General features: G+C 39.5%; 1 protein-coding gene across 16 annotated transcripts in view; it reads left to right on the forward strand.

Annotated features, from left to right (window-relative positions):
- The window catches only part of STAU1 (staufen double-stranded RNA binding protein 1), an 89,065-nt gene that overhangs the window by 28,748 nt on the left and 35,667 nt on the right, over window positions 1–24,650 (forward strand). For 2 of the 16 annotated variants that reach the window (XM_027087052.1, XM_027087053.1), the window contains exons 1-6: window positions 88–201; window positions 11,458–11,523; window positions 17,700–17,988; window positions 19,672–19,796; window positions 21,349–21,396; window positions 22,823–23,027. In XM_027087052.1, the coding sequence (XP_026942853.1) occupies window positions 17,784–17,988; window positions 19,672–19,796; window positions 21,349–21,396; window positions 22,823–23,027 (583 nt within the window). In that variant the 5' untranslated portion in view covers window positions 88–201; window positions 11,458–11,523; window positions 17,700–17,783. Of the gene's footprint in view, window positions 1–38; window positions 202–11,457; window positions 11,524–17,699; window positions 17,989–19,671; window positions 19,797–21,348; window positions 21,397–22,822; window positions 23,028–24,650 lie in introns of those variants that run through there. The other 14 variants (XM_027087054.1, XM_027087056.1, XM_027087058.1 and 11 more) reach the window with 12 other exon arrangements.

A 24,650-nucleotide genomic window follows, 5' to 3' on the forward strand; every position in this document is an offset into this window, starting at 1 on the left:
TTGTGCCGGTAGCGGCCGCGTCTGGCTCGGCTCCCCCTCCCTCTAACCCCCGGCCCGGCGGCGCCCGCCTCCTCCGCGGCCACTCCGCCTCTTCCCTCCCGCCGTCCCTTCCTCCTCTTCCTTCCTCCTTCCCCTCCTCGCCGTCACCTCCGCCGCCGCCCAGGACTGCCGGCCGGGAGACGAGTTCGGGGCAGCAGCCAGGTGAGGCGGCAGGGCCAGGCCTGGCGGGGCCCGCGCGGACGCTGTGGCCGCTGGGAGGTGGGTGGCGGGCGGGGTTTAGGCCTCGGCGGGCCCGCGCGCTCGGCCTTTTCCCCCGGGCTTCTCTCCCGCCCGCGGGGCCTTCCCGGAGGAGGCGGGTTCTCCCGCGCCCCCCGCCTCGGGGCGCCCCGCGGCCTGGACCTTGGGCGTCCCTAGCTCCTCCACCCCTTGCTGGGCCCAGAAACAGGTGCCACGCCGCCTTTCCTCATTCCTCTGATTGCGCTGCGATGCCGAAGTTATTCCCGGGGCGGGGGCGGGGCGGGGGATCCCCGCTACAAGTCCCTGCGGGCCGGAGCACTTAAATCTCCCCAGCCGGGCCTGTAGCGTTATAGTTACGCACACGGCCCAGGTGTCCAGCGCGGGTGCAAATCCCAGCGCAGTCTCTTTAGGCAAGTCACTTGAAGTCTTTGTGTTTTGGTTAGAAAAAGGGGCTAATGCCGTCCCTGCCTCTGAAGGCTGTTAAGGTTCAGTGAATTGGGGCGTATAAAGCGCTTATCAGAGTGCCAGACGCACAGCGTGTCCCAATAAACCGTCTGCATAATTTATTAGCATGATATTAAGGTATAACTTAATGGGTAGAGTGGACCAAAGTTGACCTACCTAGCCGTTTGGGTTTCTTTAGGGGCCGAAGCGTTCAGCGTTTTGCCCACCGCCAGCGCCGGGGCATTGTTTTGGGTTGTTAACAGCTGAAAGGGGCGTACGTTTAATTGGGACACTCTGTAAGTAGGCAGTCTGTAAAAGATAGTGTTGCTATTTCCACGTCCTCCGCTGAGTCAACTGCAGGATTTTCACCAGCTCCCTCCGTATGAGCAACCTGTCCATTTTCCTGCCATCATCCGCTTCTTGTTGTCTTTCCATTTCTGGGAAAGTTTCCTTGAGTTTAGCAAACCTTTCTGGAGCACTTGCTGTGTGTCAGGCTCTGGAGGGAGGGTGTACGGAGCTGGAAAAGTTGTCTTTTTTTTGCCGCTGCATTTCTAACTTTTGACTTTTTCTCACGGCAGCTTTGCTTTTATTCCCTCCGTCCCCGTTGGCCGACTTTCCTTTTAAGCCCTTGCCCCACCTCCGTGTCGCAGTATTGCTTATGTGGAAGTTTTCTTCTGTTCGGGCGAAGATGTGTGCTTCAGTCTGTTCTGCCTCTGTTCTCTTGCTGTGGGGACGTTTTTAAGGTCACTCTTCCTGCTTGTAGCTTTAATTGTTTAGAGGGTGGTGGAAAAAGAGTTAGACCAGATTTTTGGTTGATTTTGGACTTTCAGGAATCAGTGTGCTTACCAAATGTATTCAGTAGATTACATTGCAGCTTGAAGTAAAAACTAAAAATACAGTGGGATTGTAGAGGGGGTAGTTTCAGTCATCCTGGTGACAGGTGGGATTTTTAAAACATTATTTAAAGATACTGAGTTTTTTTGTTTTTAATTTTATTTTTTAAAATTTATTTAATTTGTTTTTTGCTGTGTTGGGTCTTCGTTGCTGCGTGCAGGCTTTCTCTAGTTGCGGCTAGCGGGGGCTACTCTTTGTTGAGGTGTGAAGGCTTCTCATTGCGGTGGCTTGTCTTGTTGCGGAGCACGGGCTTCAGTAGTTGTGGCACGCGGGTTCAGTAGTTGTGGCTCGCGGGCCCTAGAGCGCAGGCTCAGTAGTTGTGGCACACGGGCTTAGTTGCTCTGCAGCATGTGGGATCTTCCTGGACCAGGGCTCGAACCCATGTCCCCTGCATTGGCAGGCGGATTCTTAACCACTGCGCCACCAGGGAAGCCCCTGAGTTTGTTTTAATTCTGTTCTTAGTTGTATAGGTGTACTCTTCATTAAGGAAATTCAATTTATGGAGGTTTAAATTTACAAAAGAGGAAGGAGTGTGTGTTTGCTCTACTGACTGATCCTCCTGTGTCATAGCATTGTTTTAGGTAGTAAATTTCCTTACTGAATTTAAACTCTTTTGATTTACACTCATCTCTCAGCAACACACAGAATGCAAAGTGGCCTCCCTGTTTTTACATTTTCCTGGAATTTTCTGACACAGTGTTACCATCAAGAAATAGTTTAAAGTCTTCGTTTGGATGACTCTAAAAACACCTAAGCAAACAGCTGTAGAAGCAGTACAAAGCATGTCTTCTGCCATATCAAAAACAGTAGTGTTAGGGAAATGATGTTTTAACATTTCAGTCAATAATCTAATTTTGAACAACTTTCTCTCATGGAAAACATACAAAAGTCGAATAATATAGAGAACCCCCCCTGAACTGGTTACTCAGATTTGATAATTATTAACGCATAGCCAAGGTCAATCTTGTTTCATGTAGTACTCCCTCCCCCAAACTGGGTTATTTTGACATAAATCCTGAATATCATATAATTCTGCCAGGTTGCCCCAGGCTCATAATCTGTCGCAAAATTACTTTTAGTGGAATCATAGTTCTCATTTTGTTTGCTTTGTGGGGCTTCTTATCTCTGTTTATGCATGATTACAGCAGAAAAAAATATCCTCATCCCCCTCAAAGTCATATCCAGGAGGCTGCCTTGCTTCTTTGTGTACAAGAGCAACAATTTTTGAGCTATTAATGACTATAATTGAGGAGCAATCAGAAATACAGATATACCTAATCCTGTTTGGTGGAGGCCTACCTATGAAACCACTTTTTTTTTTTTTAATTTCCTGGAACTTTTTAATTTCCTATATCATGGGCAGCTTCCCATTTCAGCACAGATCTATTTCATTATTTTTGTCTCGTGTATTCTACTGCATGGAAAGCTAAGATATTTTTAAATGATGAAGTCATTGGTCTGTGGAGATGATTATTACCTAAAGTTTAATTCTAGCAAAATGTCATCAATTTTAACTTGAGAACTGAGATATTTGGCAAAGAGATTGTTCCAGTTTACCTTTACCTATAAAATGAAACCACTTTTGATGGAGAATACCTTTGTGTTAAAATACAGTTAATAGTTCATAATGAAACTTGTAAAGTTTCTTTACAGTATTTGTGTAAATATACTGCTGTCACCTTAGGTTAAGAATTAAGCAAAAGATTTTTTTTTTTTTTTTTTAAGCGGTACGCGGGCCTCTCACTGTTGTGGCCTCTCCTGTTGCGGAGCACAGGCTCCGGACGCGCAGGCTCAGCGGCCATGGCTCACGGGCCCAGCCGCTCCGCGGCATGTGGGATCTTCCCGGACCGGGGCACGAACCCACGCCCCCTGCATCGGCAGGCGGACTCTCAACCACTGTGCCACCAGGGAAGCCCAAGCAAAAGATATTTGATTTCAAAAGTGTTGTAGAATTATTTTCTAAAGACCGCCCCCCCCAATCTGCTGTATTTACAAACCAATTTTGTAAATATGAATGAATTCACAGCATAAATGATCATATTTTTCTTTCTCATCTAAAAAGAGATCTCTCCTAGAATGGAAGTTGACAGGAATATTATGTTTGTCATTGTTACTTTTGAAATTTCTGGTCATGAACAGTTTTCAACTCGTAGACCTGTAATGTCATTTCATTTGTGTAGGTTTACTTTTGAGCTTGATCAGTTACAGTTAACTTATGTTTTAGTTATTACAACTTGGGAGATGAGGAGGGATATGCATACCTCTTAACATTAGGGGGAAAAAGAAACCCCAACCAATTTGGCATCTAAGAAAGGACACAATATGTACTTTATTTTAAAAAATGCTCAGTGCTTCCCAGTAGGCTTTCAGTAAAACTTTTAAGTATTTGGAATTGTTACCGTTAATACAGTTTGTTCAGACTAAAGTGCTCTAAGATTCAGCCAGAAAGCCTATTTATATACAGATTATCTTAAGTTTAGAAATGAGCATGAGGCATGGAACTCCCCCCCGCCCCCAGTTCTTGAAGTCTAACCCATTAACGTTCTGGGTGTAATCATTAAACATGGGGCTGCACTGTGCTGCTTCATCCACAGCTTCTCCCCAATATGACAGTGACAATGTAAGGCGGCACAGAGTGGGTCTCAGCTTGTGGGACAGTTTTCTCTGATGCCTTTTTACTCATGGAGTAAGAAAGAGTGAAATTCACCAGCATAAAGATGGAACTTTCATGAAAAATGTATCTTTCTGTAGAATGTCATAAATCAAAATTCTAGGAGCCTTGTTTATGAACCTCCAAACTGGATCATACTTGATGTCATACTTAGTGACAAACATTTGCTCAATTTGGGGAAATATAAATTCTATCCCCTCAGATGAGAGCTTTTGGAGTTGCTTTATTTCTCTCAGAATAGGATTTTGTGGCCTTCAAAAATGTTTAGAGAACTTTTTTTTCACTTACATATATATGTATGTATATTATATATGTGTGTGTTTGTTGGATTTTCATGTAAAATGTATTTTTTAGGTCAAAAAAGTTTGCAGGCCACTGTAGTTAAGTTATACTGGCAAATAAAAGCACAAATTAACCTCAAAAAATGTTTAGAGAATTTTATGACAGATTTTTGTTTCACACTAGACCTATAACAGATTGTTTTAAATTAACTTCTTGTGACAGAGACCTTTGTGGTTAAAATGCTTCTGGTGTAATTTTCTGCATGAGCTTTTCCGTAAATGCTTGATTTTGACCAGGTTTTATTTATGCCATTCCAAAAATATAATTTGTAGGTTAGAGGTTGAACCATGAGAAGACATGTTATTTGCTATGGTTATTTTCCCCCAACATTTTGTTATGAAAAATTTCACACACATAAGAAAGTTTAAAGAATTTCAGTGTACACTTCTATGTTTACCACCTACTTTCTGCCATTATTTTACTGTATTTACTTTATTACATGTCTGTACCATCTGTCCATCTCTTTTAATTCATTAATCCATTCTATTTTTCGATACATTTCCAAGTACATTATAACATTAGCACACAGCATGCATATCTACCACAGTTAATTTTATTTATTTTTTGTAACTTTTTTTAACATCCTTTTTTTAAATAATTAATTAATTAATTAATTTTGGGCTGCATTGGGTCTTCGTTGCTGTGCGCGGGCTTCTCATTGCAGTGGCTTCTCTTGTCGCGGAGCACAGGCTCCAGGCACGTGTGCTTCAGTAGTTGTGGCTCACGGGCCCTAGAGCGCAGGCCCAGCAGCCACGGCGCACGGGCTTAGTTGCTCCGCGGCATGTGGGATCTTCCCGGACCAGGGCTCGAACCCGTGTCCCCTGCATTGGCAGGCGGATTCTTAACCACTGTGTCACCAGGGAAGCCTGCATCACAGTTAATTTTTTTTTTTTTTTTTTTTTGCGGTACGCGGGCCTCTCACTGTTGTGGCCTCTCCCGTTGCGGAGCAACAGGCTCCGGACGCGCAGGCTCAGCGGCCATGGCTCACGGGCCCAGCTGCTCCGCGGCATGTGGGATCTTCCCGGACCGGGGCACGAACCCGTGTCCCCTGCATCGGCAGGCGGACTCTCAACCACTGCGCCACCAGGGAAGCCCCACAGTTAATTTTAAAAGTGAGACAGTTCTACAAGGTATTCCTAGATCTTTAAAAGCCAAGAGCTTTGTTGACTTTTGTTTCCAATTTTACTTTGATTACAGAACTCTTTGCTATTTATTTTATTTTTTAAATTTTATTTATTCGTTTATTTATGTATCTATATATTTATCTATTTATCTTTACTTATCTATTTATATATCTATTTATTCATCTATTTATCTGTTTATTTACCTATTTATTTATTTATCTATATTTATCTATTTATCCATTCATTCATTCATGCTGCGTCCTGAGGCATGTGGAACTTCCCTGACTAGGGATCAAACCTGTGCCCCCTGCAGTGGAAGCACCGAGTCTTAACCACTGGACCACCAGGGAAGTCCCAGAACTCTTTGCTTTTTAAAGGAAATTGTTTAAAGAACTTTTTGCACCAAGCTGTGCTTACCTACGAATCATGTATTATGAAGTTGGAATAATGTTGATCAAATCCTTTCTTCTCACATAAGGAGATAATAAGATTATAAATATGCAGCTATGTTGATCTTAACAAATGCCACTAGATGGATGGCTTGGATATGTTTTGCTGACAGCTTAATGCTCTGAACTAAAAAACTTTACCAAAGAGAATTATTTATTTTAATAAAATGGTAAAATGAGGAAATTACTGCAAATAGCTTATTTACTTTTTAAAATATTTACATTCCTATAGTAGTGAATAAGGTTGATGTTAAGTGATTTATGTCACCAGATAAATGGAGGTAGAAACAAATTCTCTTCAGACTTAATTATATTTTCTGGAATAACACATGTTCAATTATTTGTTAAAGGAATATATTCAGGGGGTCCCTCAGAGTAATTTACTGAAAGCAAAAGTAGAAAAAATCTATCCAAGAATGTGTTTGCTTTCAATTAAGAATTAGTCTTCTAAATATTAAATCTGTATCCCATCTGCTTCTGTTTAATCTGGAATCTAATTTGGAAAAATGTGATGACTTTGTGAGTTTATAACAGTAATGGAAGCAAAACAGATAATTGTATTATAATAGAGAGGTCATAATTGTCCTAGAGGCTTTTTGAAATGTCTGCTGGACTACAAAGTCTAAGAAAATCTATTTAAGTGCCCTGGGGTCTTTTCCCAAAATGAAAATGATTGCTCATCAGATTGTCTCTATATTTGAAGTAGCGTTAAAATTGATTGCCCAGTGAGTGTGGGTTGATTTTAGTCAGCATGTCCTCTATTCCCATTTAAAATGTTTTTTTTTACAAGTGGTGTGTAACTATTAAGTTTATATTTGTAGATGTTTATATGTGACTGAGGACAGGATCAGTGAATCTGCTGGATAATAATATTTGCTACTATTTATTAAGCTCTTACCATGTGCCAGGTTAGGATTACAGGGTGAGAGTTATTTGATGGAGCAAAGGAATCTGAAAGGTCAGATTGAATTTATCTAATAATATAAAAGCTGCTGTTCACCGAGCTCTTCCTTTGTGCCAGAGGTTGAAGTGGACGCTTTGTGTTGTATTTCTGTTACTCCCCAACGTCTTTGCAAAGGAACGGTCGTAATAGCTGAGGTACTGAGGCCCATCTGGGAGGCCAAGTAACTGGAGTGGGGTCCTGAGCTCTTTCCACTGAAGCACAACACGTCTCTAATTATTCTCAGGTGCTTTTTGTTTAGAGTAATTTATTCTGGGTGTCACCAGTGCTTTCTCCCCAGTTCTCCCACCCACCACAGTTAGGATGAATTTTGTTCACTAGGACTTCAGACCAATTTGGAAAAAAGTCTGGCTCGGTAGTACTCAGTCTTTCAAATGAATGCTGTTCATGATTTCCTTGAAATAGTTGGAAGATTTTCAGTTTCCTTTTGTTTGTTGTGACAGATTACTGTAGTCAAATTAAACTAAAACTTTTAAGCTGTTTCAAAGGTTGGGGGTGGGCCTTAGAGGTAAATGGGGATGAGGATGTTTCATTAGCCTTTGTGTTGAAGGATGCTGTCCCCTAAATTATTGCTATAATCCTTCATGAAGTTTATTGAAAATGATTTATTAACTGTAGACAAGGTTGTTGCCAAGAAAATCAGTTTTTTATTTTTAATATATAAATTTATTTATTTATTTATTTAATTTATTTGGCTGTGTTGGGTCTTTGTTGCTGTGCGCGAGCTTTCTCTAGTTGCGGTGAGCGGGGGCTACTCTTTGTTGCGGTGCGTGGGCTTATTGCGGTGGTTTCTCTTCTTGTGGAGCATGGGCTCTAGGCGTGTGGGCTCAGTAGTTGTGGCTTGCGGGCTCAGTAGTTGTGGCTCACAGGCTCTAGAGTGCAGGCTCAGTAGTTGTGGTGCACCCGCTTAGTTGCTCCGTGGCATGTGGGATCTTCCCAGACCAGAGCTCGAACCTGTGTCCCCTGCATTGGCAGGCAGATTCTTAGCCATTGCGCCACCAGGGAAGTCTGAAACTTAGTTTCTTTAGAATTATATTATTCTGCTTTACTGGAAATGAGTTAACTAAGCCTCTAATTAACTTTATAGGGTTGTTGCCCTCTTTGCTTCCCAGCCATTTTTAAAAAATTTTATTTATTTATTTTTGGCTGCTTTGGGTCTTTGTTGCTGTGCGCCGGCTTTCTCTAGTTGTGTCAGGAGGGGGCTACTCTTCATTGCGGTGCGTGGGCGTCTCACTGTGGTGGCTCTAGGCATGCGGGCTTCAGTAGTTGCGGCACGTGGGCTCTGGGGTGCGTGGGCTTAGTTGCTCTGCGGCATGTGGGATCTTCCCCGACCAGGGATCAAACCCGTGTCCCCTGCATTGGCAGGCAGATTCTTAACCACTGCGCTACCAGGTCAACCCTTATGGCTAGTCTTAAAAGGCTAGATCACTGAAATTTAATGTGCCTTTGGATTTGGGGTTATGAGTTTGGATTTGGTATATGAGTTTCCATTCTGTGTTTAACCTCAACCAAGGCATAAGTGTGTCTCATTAATCATGAAAAGGTGTTGGAAATGTGTCTTTTCTGGGAATGAAATGAGCAGATAATGCTTCTTAAGGTGTTACCATATTAGCTCCTCTCAGGCATGAGCTTTATGATCTACCTAGATCTTGTCTGATTCTCGCACATTTTTGCTCTTTTGAAGTCCATGCTTTCTGTAGATTAAAATTAAGACATGAATTTTCTATCCTTGCAGATTCCATCCTGATACGAATAGGACCATTGTCTGCCGGTGCCATTGTGATTTGGTACAAAATGCAAGGCAGTCCTTTCCTCTGTTAGTAGATAATTTATATGTAATGATAAGTCTGATTATTCTTGGAGGCTTACGTTCTTTGTTGCGCAGTTTAACCTGCTCATTGAGGCTCCATGACCCTTTACCTAGATGACAGTCAAATGTAGTCAGGCAAATAAGTTTCCTTTTGGTTTGTAGTAGAGTGAACGTTTACAGTCTGAAACATTTAGAGGACGACTGCCAAGGAACTATTTCCCTGTTAACTCAGAATTTATTAAGCACCAAACATAAAAAAGTATAAAGTAAAAAAATTTTTTTGGAGGGGACGAGGTTCTTCTTAAGTTTGCTACATTTTTTTTTCTTTCTTAAATAGTGTGTTTTGAACATAATTTATTAATATTATTTTATAATATTGGTTACTGTGTACCCTAAGAAAGTGATGTTTATTAGCTAACTTTGTCGTAGTTTATAAGCATTTCACCTACATTACCAGTTCATCCACCCAAGAATAATATGATTATTGTTTGTTAATCATATGAAATTGGTGGTGGTAACCCTATTTGATATATTAAAAGGTTGAAGTCTACAGAGTAACTTGCTCAGGGTAGTTCAGCTGAGCACCTGAGTTGGCACCCAAACTCAAATCCCCAGTCGAGAGTTTTCTCTACGTCACCCACACAGCCATGTCATGGCTTGTTTGCCCTTATCCTAAATCAGTGTCTTGCAGCCAGGGGACCTTTTATGTTCTTTTGTGTCTTCTTTAGTTATGAGGTAATGTGTATTATAAATGATGTTACTACTAATTAAAATGCCACTGTGAATTACTTATTTAAGTTTGTGTTGGAGTCAAGGTTATTCCTATACAAATGTGAATTCCATGAGGACAGGGACTACATCTTATTTGTGTACTCCTCTCTCCCCAGTGCACAGAATAGTGCCTGCTGTTTATTAGGTGTTCAGGAATCATTTGTTGAGTGAATAAAACAATGAATTTAATTCACTCTCTTGTGTTCTAGTGTGCTTCTTGAGTGGGAAAGAAAGGGAGTTGGGCTTATCCCATAGTCTTTCTTCTCTGCTGCTGCTTGGAGTAAGTAAGTGGTATAAAGATACACTGGTAGTAATCATGATGGCTTTGGAAATGGTTGGGGATTAAAAAAAAAGTTTGCTCATGGAAGTGTGAATGTGTATATGAATCTCAGCTATCACCTGTGTTGTGTTGAGATGTTTGAAATCCATGGCGTTGTAGACTGATGTTTTTCTCCTCCCTCCCCCTTTTTTTCTTTGCTGTTAAGTTGTTAACAGTTGTTTCTCACTGTTGTCTGATTCTAGCACCTCCTTTTTAACATTTTATTTTTTTAACTTCAGGCTTGGGCTAGAAAACTAGATAACCAAACCTACCAGAAGCGTTCAGCATAGATTTAGATGAGCTTGAATTGAGGGAAGCCCACACTGGCAAAAGGCATGGCCTCTATTAAGTGGTCTTAGACATTTGTTTGGGCTGTGCAGAGGCCTTTTCATTTTCCATTCATGCTAGTCTTTTGAATGGGTGAGATTGCGGAACAATAGGGTTCTAGATTGGAGAATTGTTAGTATAGTGTACTATTTACAGAAAGAAGTTGGGTTGTTAAAATACTGTAGAACCAATTAAAGCTCATAATTTTATTTCTGAAATTATTTGGACAGTGAACAGCTACTTTTTATTGTTTACTAAGTCACAGTGGCAGTGTGAAATTGAAATGAGCAAAATTACTTTATGTTGTAAAAACGCAAAAAGCATCTCAAGGTAAAGAATTCTATTTGTTACTGACTACTGCCAGTTTACAGAAGGGGCACCTCTAGATAAATGAGACCTGAGAGTTTGAGTTAAACTCTTATGTCATCTGAAATCCAGTTCTAAAGAATGATTATGATTTGGATTTGCTAGAGGTAATGTGCTTTTTCATATTTTGCAGTTTAATATAAGAATATTTATGTACAAGTTCCTTTTTGTAAATTTTCCCATGTAATTGCATTTGCATCACCAAGCATATGGTAAGGACATTTATGAATAAAATATTTAATCAGGAGTTAAAGGCTGCAAATTTAAAAATCAGGCTTGTGTGATTGGATGGTATATGATGTCCAGTTCCTTTTTTTTTTGGCCATGCTGTGCAGCTTGCAGGATCTTAGTTCCCCGACCAGGGATTCAACCCACGCCCTCAGCAGTGCAAGCATGGAGTCCTAACTATTGGAATGCCGGGAAGTTCCCTCCAGTTCCTTTCTAAAAAATTAACTCCGAGGTATTCATAGTTCTCTTAGCAGGAAGTAATTAAGATTTAAAAAGGAAATTTTTACTGTCTCATATGTTTGTGTCTCTGCAAAGCACTTTTTACCCAGTTAGTTCCCAGGCACTTGTTTCTTTTGTAGACTCTACATGGCTGCTTCAAGCCATGACATCATGCTTTCAGAAACTTCCTTCCCTACTTGTAAATTTTAGGCTTCCCCAAAACTTTAGCAATATATATCTTCATTTTCAGAAAAAGATCTACTCTAGTAAACTGCTACTGTTTCTTATTTTCCAGGAGTTTCCCAACCACTTAACCTCTCTGAACCAAAACAACATTGTTGCTGGAGCGCTTGTTTTTAAGGTACGCGTAATTTGGCTCTGTAATTTCAGGCCTGTTCATAATCTGTAATGTTTTTGGATTCTTCAGTGATTTGTGTGGAAAATGACTTTTACTTCTGGCTATAGTATTAGAGAAACAAGAAATTTTATGCAGTTTGATTTCTTTTTACTCTTGAGATTTAATTAGAACGTCAATACAGGGAAAATTGTTGGCAAGAATGTAAAACCTTCTAGCCAGCACTGCCATACACTTTAAATGTAGAGACGTGAAAATTTACCACTGAAGTGTTGTTAAACATAACTCGGTCAATAGCATCTTGGTCATAGAAACTTTTGTAGTTTGCCTTTGATTTCACAGATTGCTTATGTTAAACCTGGTTTTCAAACTTGTGGAAATAATTCCACATTGTTTTTTGTTGTGAATGAAAACAAGTTCCATTTACCACTGACTGCTTGTGATCACCTGGACCCAAAAAGTTTTACTGTAAGAGTGTTCAGGATTTTACAGTCCTTTGTCAGGACACTGCAAGCATTGACACTGCTTTGTGTTTTTTAGCACTTTCCCTCTAAGGGCTGAAAGCACATGATCATACCCTATCTCTGAGGTGGTAATTAATAGACAAGTTAACCCTTGCTTTCTTTGGGAATAAGGAAATTGATGCATAAGGAATTTAGAGAAGTTATACAAAGCTCGGGGAATGGATTTGCACTCATCACACTGAATTTGTATAATGCTTTTCTTTTCAAAGGACTGAGTAACTGTTACCAGTGCCTCAGGATTCCTTCAGTGTTTTAGCTCTCAGATTGCTACAACTGAGGCTTTGTCAAAGAGCCTATTACAGATTGCTTTGGGGAAACTGAGGCAGCAAGCAGTGGATTGGCAAGAGTTGGGCATATAATTGCTATCTGAGTTGGGAGTAGAACTGAAAGCCACAACTCAGAAGTTTGACATGATTTAACATTGTTTGTTGCTACTTAGCAGGAAGGCTGGTTTCTACGTAGATGGCACATGGCTACAGACTACAATTTTTTTTCTTTGAAAGAAAAGACAGTTAAGTGTATTGAACCAAGCCCCTTCTTATTCAAGAATTTTTTTTTTTTTTTTTTTTTTTTTTGCGGTACGCGGGCCTCTCACTGTTGTGGCCTCTCCCGTTGCGGAGCACAGGCTCTGGACGCGCAGGCTGAGCGGCCATGGCTCACGGGCCCAGCCGCTCTGCGGCATGTGGGATCTTCCTGGACCGGGGCACGAACCCGTGTCCCCTGCATCGGCAGGCGGACTCTCAACCACTGCGCCACCAGGGAAGCCCCACAGTATTACTCTTAACAATCACCAGCAGATCACACACAGATATTCATTTTGATTTAAAAACACTTCCATTTTGGGAATTCTCTGGCGGTCCAGTGGTTAGAACTCTGCACTTTCACTACCGAGGGTCTGGGTTCAATCCCTGCTTGGGTACCTAAGATCCCGCAAGCTGCACGGCATGGCCAAAAAAAAAACCCCCAAACTTCCATATTTACAAAAATAATAAGTGTTTGTGTTGACTTACTTTTAAGAAGTTCTCCTAGGGAAGGGAGGAGGGGAACTTGATAACGTTTCAAACCTAGAAAAGAAAATAAGGTTTTCAGCTTGTTAGGCTGCACAGGTAAATTTTTTTTTTTCCCCTTTAGTGCACAGTATGGTGTGATGGTTTTTCTATGATGAACAATAGTGAATTCTCCTTTAGGAAGTATTTCTTTAAATGGACCACCTAATGGTTACATCTGTGTGTAAAGAAAATCCTCCATTGCCTGCTTGGCCCTGCAATCAGTCACTTGTATTGGATGCAAAGGTCTTGAACAGTCTGGGTTGTTTCCAGGCATTATTTTTGGCTCATTTTATTGTCTTGCGAGTGATTGTGCCTCATCATGGCTTTTTGTTCTGTGTCTTTCTCTTGAGCACCAAGTACATTGTGGTCTTTTTTTTTTTCTTTTAAGTAGTTTGGTCATATTTCTTTTCAAGAACCTTTTATTATTGTGTGATTTGATATATGGGCCTGCTGTTGGACATTATTTGCTTGACGTTGACATCGTCTTTTTGGAAATGATTATGTAGGATGATAGTGATTGCCATGTTTCTGTACTTGTGGTTGCCCTGCCTGCAGGTGTTTGGATAACATTTGGAGTCAGTGAATTGCTGTTTCCAGGGGGCAGGAGATGGTGGATGCTGGTAGGGGGAGGTGAAGGTAGGGTGGTATGGTGGTGGGGGAGTGAGTTCACTTGCAGAAAACATAACCACATTGCAGCTAGAAAGATGTATTGGACAGGGATCTTGGAAGTAAGTGTTGGATGTAAGGGAAGGACGTGGGTATTTTAGGTGTATTTCAAGGCTTTTATAGGAAAAGTGGTTTATTCCTTAACTTTTTGTTGTTGACAAAGTTTCTCTGAGAGTGAAGCCTCTCAGAAGCTATAGAGAACAGATTAATAGACGTACAGTTGGTTGCTTAAAGAGCTCTTCTTGTGTCTTTGAGGAAAAGTTTAACAAGTAGTTTCTAGCACTTGAGAATGTACAATCTGCCATAAAAGGGTTCACACGTACTAGATGCTTAATAAATTTTTGTTGAATAGTGAATAAATATATCCTAAAATTGCTGTTGGTACTGTTAATGTTCTGTCATGGTGAGGAACTGGAATATTCCTTTGTATCTGTGTACCCATACTATATAAAATATAATAAAGAAGAGAAGGGGAGATATTTCTTGCAGTGTCTTGGCTATCTTAAAAGCTTGTTCAGAATTGGGATGACTTTCTTTTTCCCTCCCTCCCTCCCTCCCTCCCTCCCTGTTTTTTAAAAAACACATCTTGTTTGGAAACATCACTTATTACAAAGGGGAATGATGTGTTGATTGCACAAAAGTATAGATACTTCATTATGTCATGTGTAAATCCTGATAAAAATTGGATATTAAAAATGATCTTCCCTAATTGCTGAAGTAGGTATTTCATACTGCAACAATTTAACAATCTGTTAGTTGAAAATGGTTAGGACTAAGTAGTATTGTAGGTGTTTCTGTAAACTGTTTCTAGAAGGATCTGCCTTTTTGTGTATTAAATCTCTCAGACTGTGCACTCAGTATGGCCCAGTCTTGGTAGATTCATTGCTGAGTTAGGAGTATGCATTTTGTGCCTGATCACTTTTTAGCACATCATGTACAATTAAAAAAAATGCTTTTATAGAGGTACCCATAATTATCATCTAACCCCTTATAATGTCGTAGTTCTTATATGTACTCCACAAATTTAGGATTTGAGAACAGGATGAAAATGTTTTCTTGAGTTGGTTTCTCAAGCTCTTCAAATAGGAAAAAACCCAGGAGATTAAAGGTTCTCATCTGTGCTGGAGGCAGGGAAATAGCACAACACGGGCTTAACAGTCAAGGTGTTTCCAACGCTGGGGAAAACTGGAGTCTCTGTGTTTCAAACTTTTCAACCTAATTTTACTGTGTGTGAAATATTGTTCTTCTGTAAGAAGATTCTAATAAAGCATTTTAATCTCTTCTAAGTCCCTAATTTATCTGTTGGAAAACAATCCTTAAAGACAGGTGTAAAGGAAAAGATAAGTTTTCATTTAAGGATTTAATCTCAGTATGGAGCACTGTTGAGCAACAGGTTCTAAATTCATACAGAAGTAATATCTCTGAAATTCTGTGATTGCCCTGAATACTTCTGTGAACTATATAGATATCAGTAATGAAAAACTTTATTTGTTCTTTGAATTATGTGAGTAAACCATATTTTCCCCCCCATTTATAGCTATGATAGCTGCCTGGCTTCTCTTAGGGGAGGAGCATCTGTTTGGGTAAAATATTAGCATCAGTGTTTTAGAGCCTTTTGAGATGAAAAGGGGGTTTTCTTTTCCTGTCTGAGAATATAAGCTGCTTAATACATTAGTAAGATTTTAGTTTGTGGATTCGTATTATATATGTACTAGAAATAGCATGCTTGCCCCTCTACCCACTAGATACTGATAGGTTCTGCCATCCCCCAAATATGACAATCAAATAATGGCTCCAGATATTGTCAAATGTCTTTGGGGAGCAAAATTGCCCCCACTTTAGAACTACTGCTTCAGATTCTCTTTTCAGGCTTAAAGACACGTAGAAATGTTAAATTAGTAAATGACTAAAAATGAGTACTGGTTGTTGAATTTTTATTGGTCATATTGGAAATTAAAAATTTGTAAAATACAGAGCCTTATTAGGAGGGTTTAAAATTTTTTTAATTTGCAGTTCTGAGCTACTGGTTTCAACCAGTTGTTTTAAAGACATAACTCCTCCAGGTGTACCTGGGGTTAACATTTTTGGGGCAGTTTTAATTAATAACTTGTTTGTTCCCTTTCTCAACTTCTAGAAAACCTATGAATTTATGTCTGTGACTGGAAATGCTGGCAGTGGGCCTGCTGTAGAGAACGTTAGCCAAAAGAGATCCCTTTGGGCCCCACCCTTTCTAAATTTAGTTCATTCAGTCTCAGACTCTCCAGAGCCACCCAGGGCAGAGTTGGGTTGCTCCTTCTGGATGCAGGTAGACTGTGGAGCAAACACTTTGGCTTTTGGCTTATGTTTTGACCTGTGACCTATGGTTGGTGTTGTGAAGTTGTGAGTATACTCTTTAGAAAAATGCCCTCAAGACAGAGTTCAGAAAGAGAGGGAGAGAGTGAATAAAAGAAGGAGGGGGAAGATTGAGAGAGAAGTGTTTATATTTTGGCAGCTGAATGAAATAAGAACAATGAAACAGGGTCATAGCTGACTTCTGAAAGGTTCTGGACTTGTTTCTTGACACTGGCAACTTATCTGCTAAGACCATTACCTAGATCTTCAGTGCATCTCCTCCGTTATTTTGTTCTGATTTCAAAAGTAAGCAAGGAACAACTGCAGTATTGGAGAATTTTGTTGTATAAGGTAATGTTTATGCCTCTATTAACCAAAGTCATAGTTTAGCTGAGGTTTGCTTTTGTTTTTTGTCTTGTTTTGAACTTTGTAGTCCTTTTTGTTTCAACAAGAGAGGGTGTGCCAGGACTCCTCAAGTAACTTAATTGCTCTGGTCATTCATCTCTTTCTAGAGGTCCAGCGTTAATTAAAAATCATTTTGAGACTTAAAAAAAATAAAGTAACAAAAATTACTCTATAATAGAACTTCCAATTTGTTAGCTTGCTGGCTTCTGCTTTGGTTGGCTTTTTCTGTTCCTTGTTGCTTACTGGTTATTTTTGAGTACTTTTGATTTGCTTAAACATTTTCAACTTTTTGAACTATGACTATAAAAATGAGCAGAACTGTCCTTATTTTTGACTTGTGAAGAAATTTAAATGTATTTAGGATTAATGCCTTTGGAACTTACAAGATGCAGTAAACAATCTCTGCTCCGTAGGCTCTACCCCTACAAGCCACGCTAGTAAAATCATCTGTCTGAAATCTGTTCCTCTCTTCTTCATCTTCTCTGCTTTTGCTTTTAATGATAGAAATACTATAGAATGTTCTTTGCTATTCAGATGATTTCTCAGGATCATGAGCATTGATGTGGGTGCAGCAATTCTTGTTTGGGATCTGTAAATAAATGAGACTATCTCAAACAAACCTTGTAGGAAAACAAAGAGATCTTTTACCATCATAAGGAAAAAGAAAAAGGAAAAGTGAGGAATTCTTCTCTTTCTTCAGTCAATGTAAAGGAAAGCTCTAAGGTTGCCAATCTGAGCATATGGCCCTAAAATGGAAGCAGTGTTTACATTCACCTGTTAATGGTGTTACAAACCCAGTTTGCTTTCAGTTTCTTATCAATTTGAAACCAGAAACCTTTACCATATCCCATATGCAATGGAAAACCTCTTCATATTTTTTAATTTGCATTTTTGAATATAACTATAGTTTATAATTCTTAATATTCAACAATAAATATTATCATACCATGCCGATTCTCTTTGTAAAATGAACATGCAGGGCATGTGGGTATTGTAAGTCATTTAAAAACACTTTGAGAAATTTACAAGGCTAGTGAACCTTACTGTATACGAAGGAGAGACACATTTCTAATACATCAACATAGCTACGTACTAAACGGGGCCATTATCATACTAGAGTAGGTGACACCAATTTTGACTGAATATTGGCAATTACATATCTCCTCTATAATTTATCTTTTTATTTTCTTTCCCTTACAACTTTCAGGTAGAACTTTAGACTTCATAGCACTGAATTAACCTGCACTGAAAGCTGTTTACCTGCAGTTGTTCACTTTTGTTGAAAGTGACCATGTCTCAAGTTCAAGTGCAAGTTCAGAACCCATCTGCCGCTCTCTCAGGGAGCCAAATACTGAACAAGAACCAGTCTCTTCTCTCACAGCCTTTGATGAGTATTCCTTCTACTACTAGCTCTCTGCCCTCTGAAAATGCAGGTAGACCTATTCAAAACTCTGCTTTACCCTCTGCATCTATTACATCCACCAGTGCAGCTGCAGGTAAGCGTATGACTCCAAGTGTCTTCTGTTTCAAATGTTTTCTTAGCCTGTTTTCTGATCTGATAAGTAGATTGCAGATGTAGGGAGCTCTCACACACATTTACCTTCAAGAAGCAGAAGAAAGTATACCACCCACGCTTCTTTATCCCAGATATAGAACACACTTGGTTGTATATCGGGTTGATGGAGGCCTTTGACAGACCATTTCAAAGTGTAAGAAAGAAAATTGGAAACTAAACTATACAGCCTTGTCTATTATAAAATGGTAGCTGGCAGAAAGAATCGAACAGTAAATACCACTTTGGATATTCATTGTTATATGGGAAAATTCTGCTTTTATCATTATTTCCCAGAATTGATTTGTAGGTGTAAGCCTCCTTTTTGGATGTCTATAAGATTTTTCCCAAGCAAGGGGGCAGGCAGATTTATTGGAAAGCAAAAGAGTGTGTTCGCATTTGATAATTTTTATTTTGAATAAGTAAGCTTAAATTGAGATTCCAGAGGTGGCTAAGAAATCATAGTGAGGACCAGTTAGAAGTTGAACAAAGAAGCAGAGATTTTTAAAAAAGAAATAAGTTTAGAAGCATTCAAATTTAAATATTAGGAAAATAAAAATGAAATAAATGTGCTCATTGATCAGGAAAAACTTGAAACCTCTGGGGAAAAAACCCTAAAAACAATATTCTGCTCCCCAAACCTCCCCTTCCCCCAAGTTGCAAAACCAATTAAATGGGGTGTCAGCATAGGTGTCTCTATGCTAGAGTCACCTAATAAAAAATTCTTTTCAACCTTAAGCCTGACAGTTTCCCTTGCATTTCCTCCTCTTCCTTCATCGTCTCGTTTCCTTTGCTTTGTAAATCTGTTCTTAGAGTGTTAGCTTGTCCCACTCTCGGCAGAATGGCATCTATCATGCTGCTACCTCTAGACTTCCTTGGACCAGCTCACCAAATAGCATTCTTGACTTGTCATGGTCCCCTAGAGATACAGTGTTCCCCATATTTGCCATTTGAATACCATCTTAATAGGAAATGGCACAGACTATTTCAGTCCTCTGGGATTTATTGCTTTTTCTTCTAATGTGTTCTTATATCCACATTTTTTTGACTTCATAAAACTCCCACCCACAAAGGCCATTTTATTTTACTTATAATTATCAGAAATGGATATGGTCTGAGGATGGCAGCCTCTGGAGATAAGACTAGAGGACGCCCTAGGAATGAGAAGTTAGCTGTGTGGAAAAGGACAGTCGTTGTTTGAGAAATGGTACTGGCATATTGAGTTTTTATGAAATAACGAACAGGGTACAGCTGACAGCTGTTGCGGTAACCAGTGTGTGTGTGTGTCTCTACTCAAAAGACCTCCTTGTTATTCCCTTGGTTATAATAGCAGTGCTTCATCTGATTTCAAATCTTGTGTGCTTGCCATGGTTTAGTTATTCCTCTGACTTCTATTCTCTCTCTTTTGAAGACACACCCCCTCCTAGGTTACCTGGCTTCAACTGGTTCAGAAAAGATCCCAGCTGTGTCTTCAGATATGTGCCCCCAGTGTGGTTTGCAGTATTGCATCACTGCTGCTTTAAATCCTTAGACCTTCAGCTTGTTTTCCCTCTTTTTTCATATCCCTGGGAGAGCTGCAGTCTTAAATACTGCTAGTTGACTTCAATGCTCTTACATTATTTTTCAGTTCCTTCTAACATGGCACACCCCAAAGAGAAAACCCCAATGTGTCTTGTGAATGAGTTAGCCCGTTTCAACAAGATTCAACCTGAGTATAAGCTTTTGCGTGAGCAAGGTCCAGCTCACTGTAAGGTAAATATTGTCCATACTGCTTGTGCATTTATAACCCACTAGGAATGTTTTCTTTCTTTTTATACAGTTGCAAGTGGTTCTGTGATGCAAAATATATATATTTTCAAACTGCTGAGGTTGTCTTAAAGAGACGCAAAAGTACAGATTGTTGGCGAGTCGCTTCTTTTTTCATCCTTGCAGGATGGGTCAAAGAAAAGATGTGCTTGTTTGGGGGATATTTGGCTTTTAAAACTCCAGTTAGCGTGTGGTTGTTTAGCATTCTGAATAGAGACAATTCCCAAGCACCTGTGATTGATTTCCTGTGAGTTTTCCAGGCTCTGGGCCTCCTGGCTTCTGCCTACCTCTGGCTCCTTTCCTGCTTGTTTGAAAGTGCATGTGTACCTTAGACTGGGCAGGGAGAGGAGGTGAATGGGAAATCAGTTCTGCCACTTGTTGGCAATCAGATAACAAGGTTTGAATATGAGAGGTAAAATTAGTCTCCCAGTGAGTATTTTGGATTATCTCTGATTTCAGGTACCCTTCTCATTCCCCTCATCTTAGAGGATGAAAGACTGACTGTAATTTGAATTTTTCCTATTTGTTATTCAGGAGTTCAGTCTTTTAAGCTTGTTTGATATCTGTGCTAATGTATCAGTACATCTTGGAACTTAAATGTTTGCATATCTGGCTTTATCTTTTGCAGCTGTAGTATGAGACATAAGGAATTGGGCCTCCTGTTTCTGATCCTAGCCTTGCAGTAAGATGATATACTTTTTATAAGGATGAGTTATTTGTCTCTTTATGCCTCATTTTTCTTGACATGCAAACCTCAAACCTTGACTGATACCAGGTTTCTCTTTTCATTTGACTAAAAGTAACATCAACCACAATCATAAATGGCACCACAGGATAGCACAGTTAGGGGAGTTGCCTTTGGAGTCAGACAGATCTGGGTTTGAATCTTAGCTTCTTACTAGCTGTGTGACCTTGGGCAAGTTGCTACTTTTTTTGAACCTCAGTTTTCTCATCTGTAAAATGGGGATAATAATACCTACCAAATAAGTCTATTGTGAGATATATTAAAGTGTGGAGCACAATGTCTGGCACATAGTAAATGCTTGAGAAATGGTACTTATTATTATTAGGCAATTATGCATTTAAGAAAAACAGAAATTTCCCACTCACATGAAGCTAGTTTTAATATTATTCTAAAGCATAATTATATTTGAAATGTTTCTTTACCTTTAGAAGGCAATTAGCCATTTTTTATAACTGTTCTGTTTCTTCTACAGGATTTTTTTTGCAGATCTTAACTTTGGGATTCCCTTTATTAACTGTTTTGATATTTTTGGAAATATGTACTTTCTCACTTGAACTTTAGTACTTTAGGTAATTTGGCTGTGTGTTCAATCTGTAACTGCATTTTTTTTTTTTTTTTTACCTACAAGTTGTTCAAAGAGGAAAAGTTATTCCCTCCTAGATGATTGTTAGACTATTTAAAAAGTCAGAGGTCTGGTGTACTTTTAATTCTGTCTGAACCAAGATCTAACCTCACTACCAACCCTCCACACAGAAGGCAGCAGAGTGGCAGCAGCGCCGACGGGGACAGCCCTGGAGAAAGGCAAGACTGATCATGAAATTAACTGTTTTCTATCTTTTAGCATTTTCCCCTTCAATGTCTTTCCATGAAAGGATCACAAAAATGACTCAGGGATTGCACAGGATTGCAGGCTTCTTCTGCCATTTGACCTTTCATGCCAGCCAGGGTTTTGAGTTCATGCTATTGGTGCTTAAGTGAGTAGCATTATGAACTGCAGCATAAATATAGGAGACCCCTAATATTTCAAGGGGGATGAAGGATTCTTTAATTTTTCCCCTTTAGTGGAAGCTGTGCACTGAGGGAATCCTGAAGTTAAGACCTATAAGAAAAATCAGCTATAAGGCAAGTTGGCCCCATCCCTTTAGGCACCAAATTTAAATGACCTAGGCATACTCAGATTAACATTTCTCATGTGAATTATTTGTCAATGAAATAAAGTGATATTCTGTGATAAAGAAGATGAGAAGAATAAAAGCTCCAAAGTAGTGAGTTTGAAACGTTGAAGTGCATCAGAATCACTTTGGGAGCTTGTTAAAAATACACATGCTTGGGCTTCCCTGGTGCTGTTCAGTCGAAATCCCTGGGCATGTGTATGTTACCAAGCTTCCCAGGTTATTCTTCAGATGCACACCAAAGTTAAAGAATCACTGGGCTGTGATGGGTCATGGTTTTTTTTTTTTTTGATAGAGTATTAGTCCAGTTCTGATCGGATTAACGTAACCTAATTTTACGAATGGAGTGTGCACATGAGTTACCTTTATACTTAAAAAGGAAGAAAGAGGCTTGCCATTGTCAGTATTTGTTGAGGACGGAATTAGCTGTTTTGATTGCCTCCTTAGAATTGAGTTCAGAAACGTTTTTAGATCTTTACTTGCTATGAATCTGATTTGCTTCTGCAAGTGGAAGCAGTGTCTGACTAGTGCAGTCTTAGGAAAGTAAAAGGCAGCATTTTCGAACCTGGCTGACATTCCCAAATTTATTTGAGTTTTCGTTCTAATGGGGTTGTGTTTTCAGACAAGCGTCCACAAACAAATTACAACATCAAAACAAATATTGTCTTCATTTGTATGAGGCACTACTGTGTGTCTAAGTCAAGTTTGCTAAGTTTCTTCCATGAGAAATAATGGGAAGACAATTTTCCATTTGGATGGCTTCCAGATCATCAGCATTTAATATTTTAATATATAAGAGAACATTTTTTAATCTCTGTACTTACCCCCATCTTTCAAAGCATAGTTTTTTCATGGAGTGCTATGCAGTACAAGTCAATGATATGTGTATCTTTTTGTGTTTATAAAAACAACGAAAAAGGGGATGAAGGGATAAATTATCAAGATAATGACCAGGCCTTTTAAACCATGACCATAAATTATGTTCAAGGACCAAGTGACATATTATAGTCAACATCAGGTTTCATGAATTGAGAGCTCACAATTTTCATTTGTAGGTGTTTACAGTACAGCTAACACTTGGAGATCAGCACTGGGAAGCTGAAGGAACTAGTATTAAAAAAGCCCAACACACAGCTGCTGCCAAAGCTTTGGAAGGAACAAAATTTCCTAAACCTATAGTCCGCCCTTTTCGTAGCGAAGGAAGGAATCCAGGTATTATGCGTGGGCCAAGACAGGTTCCTTTCAAAAGTGTGTCTAGAGGTATCTGTTTAGTATGTATATGAATTCTTTCTTAACTAACTTGTTGGTTTTGAAAGCACAGAGTCTGCACTACCAGTGGCAAATGCTTATCTTTTCAGGTCTTAGCCTTACTCTAAAGCAGTGGTTCCCAGGCTCCAGTCCCTCCACTCCTGCTGGTCTGGAAAGGTGGTCGTGGGCGGTGAAGGATGTCACCAGATGATTTCCGAGATTTTTAGAAAAGCCTAATGAAAATACATGTTTTCTTTTGATAAGGTTGTATAGATGCCAAGAATGTGGGTTTTAGCTAAAATCACTTCAACTCCGTGTGGTCATATTGATTATAACATGTTGATCATAACCCCTGATTATCAGTTTTATGTTTCCTGATCATTAACAAGAATGAGAAAATATTTTAAATATTTGTTTCTTAAATACAAATCAGTAGGTAATATCTCTTCAAGCAAGGGCCCAACTGGGGAGAATACTGATAAAGAGGAGTGTCTGGCGGGAGCTTGAGAACCACTGACCTGGAGGCTGTAGGTAGAAGTGGCTGTTTTAGGAGAGTTATTGCTCCAGTACGTGAAGTCATTCCAGGCCCTTTGCACTCGGGAATGATCTGGGAAGATCTCAAAAGATCTCGGTCACACCTTTCTTGTTGCTTTTGATTGCTTTGTGGTATTCTTTCTTTAAATTTATTCTCTACTGCAGATAAATTTTATGGGTCAGAGCTGCTCTTACTTAAAATGCACTATTTGAATTGTGTAAAAAATATAATTCTGATGTTAGCTAGAGAGAGGTTGTTATTCATGTGACCCTCTGACTTTGCAAACTCAAAGGTATTCTTCTAAATTGGATTTATGCACTAAACTTAGTCAAACCAGTTATGGTACAGAATCGAGTCATTTTTATTTTCCTCTACATACACCCTAAAGAGGCATTTTAAAATGGATTTTTGTGTGCATTTAAATCGAACTTTGCCATTGCTAGTGTTGTTCTGTGTTTGATATTAAAGTGTTATTTTTAAATGTGATTGTGCACCTACACTAATCTTTCCAGGCTGGTTTTCTTTTTAAATGATTTTTAAAGGTTTATGAGTTGGATGAAATGAGAGGGGAAAAAAAGGAAGATGAATAATGAATATTTTCTAAAGTTGCTATTTCTGAGATAACCCAAGATATACTTGCTCCTGTTGTATACGGCAACAGATCTCATTTTTCTAACAAGTATTACCACAAGTCAGATCCCATTATAAGTATCAAGAATGAAACATCCAGTGCTTCCCTGGTGGTCCAGTGGTTAAGACTCCGTGCTTCCACTGCTGAGGGTGCAGGTTCAATCCCTGATCAGGGAAGTTCCACATGCTGTGAGGTGTGGCCCGCCCCCCCAAAAAAAATTAAGAATGGGAACCTCTAAATATTTTGTAGGTCTCATCTGACTTCTCCAGATAGAATTTACTTGTCTCCTCCTCAGTGATACTGCACCTTTCCTTATAGCACACATAATGTTGTATTGTAGTTCTTTGAGTGTGTTTTGTGTTCTTTGAACTCCTCTGGGGCAAGAATTGTGTTCAAGCTTAGCACAGTACTCTGCCTCCAGTTAGTACTGAATAAATGCATTGTTCTATGAAATAGTGTGTACAAACAT

This window comes from Aethalodelphis obliquidens, unplaced genomic scaffold (assembly GCF_003676395.1).
Source record: "Aethalodelphis obliquidens isolate GAN/ISIS:26980383/991018 unplaced genomic scaffold, ASM367639v1 scaffold57, whole genome shotgun sequence".
Lineage (NCBI taxonomy): Eukaryota > Metazoa > Chordata > Mammalia > Artiodactyla > Delphinidae > Aethalodelphis > Aethalodelphis obliquidens.